This window comes from Poeciliopsis prolifica, unplaced genomic scaffold (genome assembly GCF_027474105.1).
Source record: "Poeciliopsis prolifica strain line A6 unplaced genomic scaffold, Auburn_PproV2 SCAFFOLD030, whole genome shotgun sequence".
Lineage (NCBI taxonomy): Eukaryota > Metazoa > Chordata > Actinopteri > Cyprinodontiformes > Poeciliidae > Poeciliopsis > Poeciliopsis prolifica.
In genome coordinates, this window is record NW_026562405.1 from 4,025,946 (window position 1) to 4,039,076 (window position 13,131).

The following is a 13,131-nucleotide window of genomic DNA, read 5'->3' on the forward strand; positions in this document are numbered from 1 at the left end:
TATTTAATCACAATTACAGGAAGAATAATTGCACTGTGAAGTGTAGCACATGAAATATTTCCATTCATTTTTCTATTTATTTCATTTACTTAAAAGTAAATATAGTTAATGTGGCAACTAAAAGAGCAGAGAAAAAAATTAAACTTATATCTGCCCTCTATTCACATAAAAATAAATTAGCTATTCAGCTCAGAAAAATACCACAAACATATTTTAAATATACAGAAAAATACACAACAAACCATGAGCTTATTCAACACCATATCACTTCATCATCATAATTTTCTAATTCTTTTATTAAATTGTGACACTTCTGCCTCTCAACACTGAAAAAGTACAAAATCTTTCCAAATACTTTTGTTTACCTTCTGGTGCAAGCATATTATTTCACTCAGAACAAGACACAACAAACTTACAAGTAACTTTTCAGCAAGATATTGAAGCTTGTTTTAAGTCAATAATTCTTGAATATTTATAAAAGTACCTGTACTACTGGTAGAATTTTTCATTTATAGCAAGAATTTTTTCCGATATTATAAGTGAAAAAAATCTGTCAGTAGACCTGATTTTTTGTAATCAATATTCAAGAATTAATTACTTAAAATAAGCTCCTATATCTTGCTGAATAGTCACTTCTGTGTTTTTTCTTATTTCAAGTGTAACAAGACATGTCCACTAGAATCTGCATAAAATACTGGGTAATATTTGTGTTTGTGCAGTGAAGCAGTGGCGGCGCTAGACTTTTTTTCAAGGGGTGGCCAAAGGGTGAGCAAGGCTTTATCAGAGGGGTCCATATACAAATGGACCGTTCCATGGAACGAAAGGAAAAAATATTTGTTTCCTTTCGTTCAAAATTAATTAATATAACTAGTTAGGTTATAATTCAAAGCTTTCATATGACATAGCATACTTACATTTCAGTCATTATAAAACTTTATGGTTTTTCACATATTCTTACCACACATTTCAAGCAAGAGCTGGGAGATATAAAACATCACAGGGCAGCATGTGCACTAAAACATATGTTAAAAGAATCTGTCTAAAACACGATATATCAGCACTAACATGGCTAATATTATAAACGAGGCACTACGCAGCGGTGCACAACCATTTTTTTCTTTTTAGAAATGTATGACAAGTGCCGCCTCTCGTTAGGAAGGTAACAGCGGTTACTGCTGAGCGGTAAAATGTAAATACCTGCAAAACTCCTTGACAGTGTAACTCTAAAGCCGCGGATGTGTTTTGGATCAAGCAGGACCCACATGTCAGTTTAACCAATCAACAGCGTCGGGCATCGGGCTGCCTTTAGGGACAGTCGGAAATTACATTTGTCCTGGCAAATCTTTGCCGATCTCATAAGTATTATATTTTAAAATTACCATTTCCAGTGGGGTGGCAGTAGGGGTGGCAAGGGCTCTGTTGGGGGTGGCAAGTGCCACCCCGGCCACCCCTCTGGCTCCGCCACTGCAGTGAAAGAGAACATATAAAGAACGTTACTTTCTATTTCACTGGGGCAAAAAAATATGACAAGTTACAAGAGTCTATATCTCCCAGCCACTCTTCAAAAAGGGAAAGACAAGACAATGTGGCATTTTGATTGCACGCAATTCAAAATCTAATCCACCTCACTTGCTTTTGCAGCTCATTTGTCTGAAAGTCAGGGAGAGAGACGAAAAAATCAGGAATATGATCCGTTAAAGAGATGGTTTGAACTTCCTTCTTCTCTCTCATACCCTGGAGACGCCTTTTCAGTTCTTCTGGGATTTGGGGTCAAAGTTCAGGTATTATTTGAGCTGTTGTAATATTAATCAGTTCCAATTGTGGGAAAAAAAAAGAAGCAATACCTTGTTGCTTGTTGCAATGGTTCAACATCATAATGACTAAAAAATTGTCTGCAATTGTCTAGAGCCAGATCCAAGTTTATTTTCCCACCTGTAGCACAGGAAGGAGGATAGTGATTGAGCTTAGTGGTGAAAGACAGCAGAATATGCATCTGTTGGTGTGAAGTTGTGCTATTGCTGTAAATAATTTATTTAAAAGGTTTATTGACATTTTTATTATGTGTGTTAATAAGGGGAGAGCACTGTAATTGCTTTGACTTTTCCCCATGACTTAAAGTGTGTTGAAAGCCTTCTGCTACTTTAACACGCATCTCAAGTGTAACATTATACACTATATATATAGCCAGGCAGCTGGCAGAAAACTCAACACAATAAACCGCTGATAACATTCTTACTGTATTCCAAAGGCTAATAAGACATTTCTGTTGACTTTGAACAACTACACTTAAAAAAGAACATACTCATTCTCTCTTTTTTAATCAGTTTTATTAGTAAAAAAAAAAAATCCCTTTTCACATATTTGGCCTTACACTGCAAACAAGTCTTCTTAGGCATTTTGCGACAATCAATATGAAAAAATAAAAAGCTAAATATAGTAGCTACACTGCTGATATATGTACTCAATGTGGTGTACAGAGATATTGTGTTTGCACAAACAACGGGAAATAAAGAGTAAGGATTGTGTGCAATCTGATGGCAGATATCTACACTGTAAAATGAACATGTTAGAGACTGATCTGATTCCTAGGGCCAGCCCAAGACTTTTTGTTAATTTTAACCACAAAATCTAAAATGGTGCATTATTAATGTTGCGCCGTTGAAATAATCAGAAAAACGATATGGGTTATAAGGAAACTGTATATCATATCACATCAACAGTCAAGATGGGTAAATGTGCTAAGATGGCTTTGGCACCAAAATCTTAAAAGTAAGAAATAAAAATCAAGGTACATATAATAGTTGGGACTTATCAAACTTCATCAAGTGATGGGACATTTACCAAAGTGCAGCGTTTATACTACTAAAGTGCTGTCCCTCTTCTCTACATTTGCCAAAGTTGTGATTTGGACAATCAAAACAACCTGAAATGCTTTTTCAGGTTCTCAGGTCTTCACAAGTTAGAAAATAGCTAGAACAAAAATGATTTCTGATTTAAACCTGCCAATTAAGTATGAGTCAGAGTTTAAAACAAAAGGCAACAAAAATTAGCATTATTCCTTCTTCAGCAGGAGTGTCATAAAGAGCAAAGGCTGTTGTATGTCTGAGCAAAACATTGACCAAACACCATAATACAACATCTACCTAAACTCGTAGAGAAAGGGAAAGAGGGGTTTACACTGATTGTAAAGGAAAAAACGCAGTTTGAGCTTCTGTCTCAATATTCCAACATTTGTTCTCTTTCAGTTGCATTTTCAACTGGATCTAAAAAGCTAATTGTGGACATACAAAGACAAAAAGTCCAGTTCATGTTAGAAGAAAGGGTAAATTACTCTTCCACTGCAACGCAATGCAGAATTAAATTCATGGAAAGGACAAGAAACGGCTCCAAAACTCAGATTGTGTACAACAATTAAAGCAAGAATTAAGGCCCTGGTGAAGAACGAGGCACAATAAACAAAACAAAAAAAGACAATCCAAGCTCACAGTCATTTAGAGTGAAATACAGTTCAAAGTTCAGTGAGGGGTCAATATTGTTAACACAAAACTACATCTGATGAAGCTTTCTCAGAGCTCTAAAATAAGTTTACTTTAAACGAGGCCTCATTTCCAGATCTCAGTATTTTCATCATAAGCCAAGTAGTAAAACAGCACTTGGACATGCAAGGCAGTGCTGATTAGGGAAAAAAAGGAAGGATGAAAACATCTTTATTGGACAATTAAAGAATCAGTGAAAAAAACTGCTTTCCCCATTAAACAGTTTGGAGAGTAAAAGAAGGATGAACATGTGAAGGACATGTGAAGCGGAGGGCGTCTTCTGTGACTATAATGAGGAAATGCAGAACAGATGGCAGGAGATGGCGGCGTTAACACAGAATAATTAGCCACTGTTTAAAGCTCTGATTAAACACAGAGCTGCTGCTTGTGAGGTTCTTCTGATCAAAGAGGTTAAATTACAGTAATAACGTATTATTCCCAGGAACCTTACAAGTGCCAAAGAGACTATTCCTTCAAAGCCAAACAGAGAAGAATAACAGCAATTTTAAATAAGGACTTCTAACAGGCATGCTCACAGACTTTAGACATTTTTAACGCAGGTTAGCCTGTTTCTGTCCCAATAACTAACTCTAATTTTAGTCCACATTCTGGACAAGGTACATAAAATAACTGAGACTTATTAAACTTAATCAAGTGATGGGACATTTACCAAAGTGTCCCATCACATTTCAACGAAAATGTTGAAGTATTCCCTCGGTGTAAAGGAAGTAGGCTCCCACACATCTTTCATTTCTGCATTATTGTTTGCATCTAGAGCACGTGTGGTGGGTTTGGGGAGCAGGGTTGCTTTGTCTGGAACAAATAAAAAAACAGGCAATAAAAGGAGCATATAAATAAATTACATATAAACTTCAAAGAGGAGATCCTTCATGAAGCTAAGATAATCTTTTTATCTAAAAAAAATAACTTAGAACTTTTAAAAATAACTGAAAATTACTTCAATGCATCATTATTAGTTTTTGCTGACAGAAAATATTGTTGTTTTTTTGTTTGTTTTTTACAAATGTACAAGTGTACAAGTATAAATGACTCCCATGGAGAACACTGAAAAGTTTCACATATCACCATTAAGGTATGAATGTTTGGTTAAAAACCTGAAAAGTTCTTCCTCAATCATTTTTAATATGAATCATGATGTTTAGAAAAAAAAGGTCTTGGCTGCTGTTGTCCGAGTCATGCTGCAGTGACCAGATATGAGTGTTTGTTGGGGTTTTTAAAAAAACATTTTACATTGTGTTGTGTCTTTAAGTTGAAGCAAACCAGGAGAATAGTGGGGCAGGTAACGCTTAGTTCTTAGGTCACGTTGAGTTCAGCCACCAAAATTATCAGCAGCATGTCCTTCGAGACTCTGAGACCTGCCGTCCCAATTTGAAACTTTTGCCTGATGTTGCTGCTGCACTGTCAGCAACAGGGATCCTCTTACCTGCAAGGAAACACACAGGCACGTTGATATGAGCTTTCACATTTTCTGAGAGATTTTATGTCATAAGCAATCAGAGCACAGAATTACAAAGTGGAAGAAAGTACATTTTTGTGAATTTTATATTTAGCTACTTTTGCTGTGCAAAAATCTGACATCAAAATCCCTTCACTTAGTTGAGTTATTTAAACAGTGTTTAGTTTAATCTCAGTATAAATCCAACTGTTCTGTGAAGGCACCAACACAGCAGACAGAATAGGTTTCCCAAAAGTATCCCAGATGGCTTCGAAGAGAGAGCACTCTTCAAACAAATATGACTGTGCACCTTAACGTGCAGGCAAATGGTGCTCTAGTAAAATGAGACTGAAATGTAAATTTTTAGCTTGCATGTAAAATACTATGTCTGGAGTAAAACCACCACTGCAAACCATCCTGAATACACAACCGAACTGCGAAACAAGATGGTGACAGCATCATGCCATGAGGATGTTTATCATCAGATGCTGCTCTGATAACACACACAGCAAAGAAAAAGATTATCCATGCATTCATCTGAGTACTAACTAATTAAGTTAAGAAGAACTAAGAAAACCTAAATACAAATACACACCACACTTATTAGATTTATTTGAAGAAAAAATTTAAACCATAAATTGCTTTCCTTCCACTTTGCAATTATGTGATACATTGTGTTTGTCTATCATGTAAAATCCAAATGAAATGGATAAAATTTAAATATAATTTAAATGGGAATATTTTTTTAACGGACCAAAAAGAAAATATTTCACTTTTGTTTTACTTGTTGACTTATTTACACCGACTTAAAACTCTTGAAACATTTCGTGATAAAAAATCTTAAATTATTCAAAAAGGTATCTGCTTTTAGATACAGAAAATAATAATTATATGAAGAGTTATGCTGAGGTGAAGAGCAGAAACTCACTTATCTCTACAAACACCTCGTTGATGTTTATGGCATTCTTGGCGCTGGTTTCCACAAAGATTGCATGGATGGAATCAGCATAGTCCTTGGCATCTTTTTCTGGCACTTCTCTGTAAACATACGAGATATATTACAAACAATGTTTAGCAACCTGTAAACCAATTCTCTCACTAACCATCACTTCTTTTTTTTCTGATAACACACAGATGATTTCACAATTTAACAAATGGAGAAGGGAGAGTGTTTATCAATGTTCAGAAGATAACAGTGAAATAAATTAACAAAATCCTTTTGCATCATTTAGAAGGAAAAATCAAGTGTTTTCTGAAATTTGATTGCCTCCCTGTTTTTATTGCTGTGAATTGGGAGTAATAACCACCAGATAACTTCAAAATATCTACAAGATCAAGCAAAAGTTCACCTGGAGTCTAACAGGTCACATTTGTTGCCAGCAATGGCGACCACTATATTAGGAGGTCCATGCTGGCGAAGCTCTTTCACCCAGTTCTTCAGAGTTTGGAAGGAATCCTGATGAGAACAAAAATATATTATAAATGAAAGAATCCATGGGGAGGCGCAGAAAGTTCAATCTCCACTGACAACAGCAAAACTGAAGGACTATCTTCTATGAACAAGAACCAGATTGGTGCCACTCTCATGACAAAATGCATAAGTTAAAATGTTATCGTTTGCAAGATTTTGTTCTGTTAAAGAACTTTTATTTCTTTTTGCACAAATGCAATGAATGTAAAAAGCTACTCAGTTGAAAAAAGAAAAGTTAAAATCACCTCTTTTGTGATGTCATAGACAATGATGGCCGCCGCTGAACCTCTGTAGTACATTGGCGCCAGAGCACGAAACTATGGGAAGATTGAGAAACGTTTAAAAAAATTAAATAAACAATAGTGTGTGGACCTTTGAAAAGGAAGCAAGATAAATGATGAGTCTAAACTGTACAGTGACTATAATCTCTGCTTAAACCATTTTTATATTCAGACATCATCAATCCTCAAAATAGCTTCAAATCGAATGAAATGAGAGAAGGATTTAGAATGAAGAATGCGACTGTAAATAATCCTATTACAAACAATCGACGCTGACACATCAATGAAGACCTTCATTTCCTTTCAGTCATTCGCTTTGCGATATATGAATGCTAAATATATCAGCTCAGTATAACTGCACAGTTTTACACGATTACCTCCTACAGATTGTGGTTTTTCATAGACTTTGACGCAGAAATGACATCACTAAGCTGGACTGAAGCAAGAGAAATAAAACTGATCGACACAAAAAAGGTGCGTTTTTAAAAATCAAGCAGTGCAAGTCCTTTCTCCTTACACAGTCAGATGTTATTAAGGGGAAAAGGAACAGAAAGTGTCAAAAGATGCTAACAAGTAGACATTTATGAATGATCACACATTTGATCTAAACCAAAAGCATCATGGGAAACTCCTTGTTCAGAACGGCCTGTGCAGAATCTGTAAACACTGATTTACTGGGTTCTGGTGTTTAAAGATAAAACTCTCCCCAGGTCAGCTCTGACCTCATTAATAAGCCCGTGCAGTAGTGTTTAGATTTCCTTGAAGGAAATTCCTATTTTTCTGTTGCATGTGTGAGATTAGGCTACTGAAATAAAACACTGATTTGTTTATAGTTTCTCACATATTGTTGGTCGATATCATCTACTTTCAGCATTAAACTACTGTTACTTGAAAGAAAACTTTTAGTACAGTAAGATGAGTTCTTTCAAGTGTCTTTTTTGCTGTTGAAGCATCCAGCAAAACAATGACTTTTTTTTCTGATCTTGTGAATTTGTTCATTTTCAGCATATTGGCATCAATAACTAAACTACAAACCTGACTCATTTCCACCAGTTCTGTCAGGAGAAGCAGACCAGAACTTCTTCAAACTATTGTGAGAGACGTGGGAAAGGAGACCCTAACAGCATGATCCAAGTTAAACAGCTAAAACGCAATGCAATCAAGTACTTAAACATATGTATGATGACATTAATAAATGAATCTCTAACATATTTTCTCATTATTCTGACATTTAGCAATTCTAACTGACCTAAAACAAGTGAAGTTTGGTCTTATTTTCCTTCAGATATTTAAAAAAAACTCATATCTTTTTATCCTGTGTATGTAAACTTCTGGTTTCAACTCTACAGCTGATAAATTCAAGTGACACACATCACCAAATGATATTTATTTGGAAAGCAATGACCCAGAAACTCAAAATCCTGGGTGACCCAGCAAGTACGGCAATTCGGTTTTCCTTCACAATAGAACAAAACAAACCATTCGTCTTGGAGTGACAATGTTACCTCAGAAAAGCACACATTCCCCATAATTACAGTTGTTACTGGCCTAAAGTCTAGCAGCAGGAATCCAGCTTGGGATTTTTTGGCAGAGGCACTGAGGAGAGCTCTGTCTGATTCACTGGCGAGTGTTGGGGCTTCGCCATAGCAAGACCTGTGTGGTCGATCGCCGCCTGAACCCAAAGAGCAATCACACCGAGGCCAGACGTCTGGCCACACAGAAGCAAAAAAAACAACTACAGTGATACCCTGGCAGAGCTGATTAATAGCTGAAACCACAAGCTGGGTGTACGAAAGGGACTTTCTTTTTCCAAGTGGATGTGAGGCTTCACTTCGTTTGATTTCTGAGCAACAGGGCAGTCAGAGGGGGAAGCTTGGTGGGTTACAGTTGGGATCAGTTGTCGCTTGATGCCTGATCTGATTTTAAGATACGAATGCTGAACTTAGGGAATCTCAGAGAGTTCCCTTCCTGTACTTATGTTTCAGCTGGTTTTGTATTCCTTTCTTGCAATTTGCCAGATTTTGACAGGCCAAAGCTTCAAAGAGATCATTAAACAAGACCTTTAGATACCACAGCCGCTTTGTAGAAACAGAGGAACACATGGTGCATTTTACTCTTTTACATTTATAGATACAGTCTTATTAAGGGATCAAGAGGTTGAAATAATGGTGCATAAGAAATGGGGCAGAAACATCCTTTGCTATACAAACTGTATATGCACTAGAGGGATGCTATGCAAGAAAATCTTTATTTTCTTATTCAAAAAATGATTGATTTACTTGCTTATGTATTTTTACTATTGTGTAAAAATCTGCAGAATGCAGCAATTTTTTTATCTAGTTATTCAATTAATCATCAGAATTAGCAATAGAATATTCACTTACTCAAAAAATTGTTATTTGCAGCCCTAATTAAAAAGGAAAAAAGGGAAAAACAGTCTGATGTAGAGTGGCAGAAAGCGTCAGATAAGATAGACCAGAAACAGCAGCACACGCCACAGGGCTGAGACGCTGAGTTCATTCTCCTGTCTTATCTTAAATAGGTCTGCACGAATGTCCCCTGAAGAGCAAAAGGAAAAGGAATCCTCCAGAGGAAAGGAGGATAAAAGACAAGCTGTATCTTATCTCAGCTCTGTGGAGAGCGCTGACGCAGGGGACAAAACATTACAATAGCAGAAGGTTGAGCTTGAGACAGGGAAGTTCAGAGGAAAAAAGGGAAGTGATGTTGGATATCTGAGGCACATAGAGACAGGAGTTAGACAGTGAGTCAAAGGAGAAAGCTGCTCCTTTCAGAAAAACTGTCACCGGGCTGGTGGATTCGCTTTTGTTCTATATGGATGTCTTCTATCAACTCCGAGAAGATATTTTAAGAAAAGAAATGCATTTATATACGAACAAAAGTCAAGTTTGCGTCAAGGGTGACATCATTTTGAGACAAACACGTATCAGAAGCATCAAAATACAAAATATCGTAGATTTGTATTTGGCTTTCAAACAAAACAAATATCCCTCTCCGATTTAAAAAAAACATACCACAGAAAATATATTCCAGACCTTCTTCTGCAGGAAGGAAAATGTTGCCCCCTTTCAGAAGAATTAGCAAACTGCAGGGGCTCACGCACAGAATTAGAGCCACATAATTATTTCACTTGCTTTAGAAAAATATGGAAATGTTGTTATACTTCAATTTCAGAGTAACTAAATTAAGAAATACTTACCCGCTCCTGTCCTGCCGTGTCCCAGATTAGGAATTTATGCATCTCGTTTTGGTATTGCACTGTCTTGGTCATGAATGATGCGCTGTTGGAAACAGTGAGCAGATGATTATTAAATTTGAAAATGTTTGATGGTTTTATTTTTGAGGCTCCAGAAAATAAAGTCAGTAAATGTTTGATAACTGTTAATTACTTTTTAATTATACCCACTTAAAATATTTTTACTTAATTTCTGATCAATATGCAAGTCATAAAATTATATTTTAACATCGCACTTTAATTTCTTATTACTTTTTTATTTTCTAGGTTGATCATATTACATTTATTTTACCTGCATTTAAAACTTTTAGGGACTTTTCAAATGTATTAGTAGTGCTGTTATTTTCAGAAAATGTTTAGAAACATAAGAAGAATTGATCTCTTAATTATTATAACTCTATAATTATAATTAGTAGATGGAGAATATTATAGAGTTGGACTTTATAGGTGATATAAGAATTTTCTATGTTCTTTGATAAATTGTATGTTTTATGCTCATTTTATACATTTTTGAGTGCTGTATGTTGATTGAATCATGGAATGAGCTCATGGTCGTCACCTCTGGAGCCCATGGACAACAGAAGACTGAGTATTGTGTGCTAATTGGTCACAGACAACAGGAGATTGAGTATTGTGTGCTAATTGATCATGATCAATTGCTCATGGTCAAGTCGTGGGCAGAGAAGTAGCATTCTGATTGGCTAACCCGTCTGGGAGAGGGGAAATGGCCATTCCCTTCTTTCATTCGAGGTTGTTTTGGTAATGAGTATAAAAAGCAGAAAAGTCCCATTGTTCAGTAGAGTCAAGAGTAGAGTCTCTGCTGTGGGTTTCGTACGGACGCCCAATTACGTGTTGCTGCAACTCTTCCCTGAACTGTCGACTCTCCGGTTCACTGTGTCACGGTAAGAGCGGATTGAAAGAATCTAAGCTTTGCGTATTGTTTGTTGTGTGAATAAACTTGCTGTAATCTGTGGCGGAATAAAAGGACACATTTATTCTAGCAGAACAGAGTCTTGTCATTATTTATCGCCGATCACCCCCGATCCTGCTTAAAATTTCACAAAGAGTAGGGTATGCACAACAAAAAAACCTTGGGATTCTTGGCACAAATTCAATCTTGTTCGCAGTGTGGATTGGAGATTCCAGATTCCGTTTATAGTCTCACTGTGTAGAAGTAAAGAGGAGGCTGTTCTTCACCAATTATTTGGTTGGCATGTGTGTTTGCATTTTCAAGCCATGATCTTCAACAGGAAGTTGACTGCTAAGTAGCTGGAATTAAAGCCAGCTCTAAGTTGGAGGCCATTATTTTTTTTTAACCAAAGGAAAGATGGAATGCTCCTTTTGTTTTATGAATAATGACGTTGGATAGCTGCCCTTAGCGAGGACATTGCTTCGGTCTGTTGTGATAAAGAACGAGCAGAGTCGAAAACCAAATGTCTCAATATTCTGGTCTATCTACATTCCAGCCCTAACTTACGGTATGACATGTGATTCATGAATGACAGAGCAAGACGTGGCACTCAAATGGCTGAAATCAGCTGTGTCTGGAGAGAAGTCAGGCTCAGACTCGAGGGTGGGTCAGAGATGTGTCATCCCATCCAAGTGGGATGATGCTGGTCGTCTGCATCAAAACGAGTGAGCTCAAGTGTTTCAGGCATCCCGCCAGGACGCCTTTTTGAGGTTTTCCAAGCCCATTCAACTGGGTGGACACACGAAAACACTAGAGGAACTATAATTTCTTTCTGACCCAGGAACACCTTGAAATCCTACAAAATGACATGAAAAGTGACGCTGGGAAGAGGAACATCTGGATTCTCCTTTCAGGCTATGAGTTTTATGTCCTGATCTGAAATAAATTAAAAAATACTCTATTGATGCCGAATGAAAATCAAAAGTTGTTGTAACTATAAACACAGTAGATGGATGGATAATACTTTTGGGGTATTTTTTATTCATATTCTTATTAAGTTATTTTCGTAATTACATGTCAACATTCTATTTTAAAAAAAAACCCAGTATACCTAGTTTGCCTTTAATAAGAAACAAAACTTGAATATTGCCGTAAAGATGTTTGGCAGTAAGAGAGCCCAATTTCTTGTCAACAAAATGCTTCTTTTCAGCTTTACTGAAATCAATACCAACCATTTAAGAAAGCATTCTCCCAAAGCCACCAAAAATGTGACAGTATATGAGAGCCACAGGGAAAACTTACCCAATAGTTGGGTTGATATTTGGGTCAAAACTGTCCTCCACAAATCTACAAACAATACTTGATTTTCCAACTCCAGTATCCTGAAGAAACAAAACAAAGAGAGTTTGTATTAAGCAGGAACAAAAGCTATTTTGTTGCATTTTCTTCTTGACTACAACATCACACAGAATTAAACAGGAACCGTGAGTTCACATTATTTCCTTAGGCAGTCAGTTGCTTTTAAGCTACTAACAAATTATTTCCGTCTTTACTGATAAGATACTTTTAGCTGGTTGACTGTCCTGGTTCTTTTTTCTGATATTCTCATTATATCTCATTGACCTATTAATTAGGTAGACAGGCTGGTTGATGGTTCAAGGTGCATATAAGAACAGTACTTATGACAAATTGAATCGTATACAAGACGATTAATTACCTAAAATTATGTTTAACGTGTACCTGCAAAACCTTGACATCAGATCATATGGACTGTGGTTTTTATTACAAACGTACGTACAGATCTGCAACATCACAAATGCATATATCTCATCAATAAACAAATCGACACCGTGACTTACCCCAAGGAGACAAACTTTCAGCTCTCTCAGTGCCATGTCGTTGTATCTTAAAGCGAGATTAGATTGAGATGATGTACTATTTTCTCCTCTTCTCTCTTATCTGAATATTCTTCAGGTGGCCTCTGTTTGCAAACACTATAGCTTCATAGTAACCAAAAGCTGTAAATGGACATCCCGATTTAGGCAAAAAAAATCCCACTGTACGCATCAAAACGTCTCGAAGGCCTTCATATTTCATTAAATATTGTCATTAGTGAACCTAGCTAGCTCGCTAACTGCGAAGCCGCTGAATCGCGCAGGCTCCATCTTGAACTACCGCACAGAGTCACGTGACTGTATAGCCTCTCTTTTTTTTTTTGTTGTTT

The 13,131-nt window shown here is 36.6% G+C and overlaps 1 protein-coding gene across 1 annotated transcript; it reads right to left on the bottom strand.

Annotated features, from left to right (window-relative positions):
- Positions 1–2,405: 2,405 nt before the first annotated feature.
- Positions 2,406–13,069, bottom strand: rab22a (RAB22A, member RAS oncogene family). Its single transcript, XM_055050062.1, has 7 exons — positions 12,767–13,069; positions 12,210–12,289; positions 9,962–10,043; positions 6,709–6,780; positions 6,342–6,448; positions 5,921–6,030; positions 2,406–4,980 (listed from the first exon to the last, which is right to left on the bottom strand). Exons 1-7 carry the CDS (start codon positions 12,800–12,802, stop codon positions 4,883–4,885), a joined length of 585 nt encoding a protein of 194 aa, XP_054906037.1. The 5' UTR covers positions 12,803–13,069; the 3' UTR covers positions 2,406–4,882.
- Between the last annotated feature and the right edge of the window lie 62 nt (positions 13,070–13,131).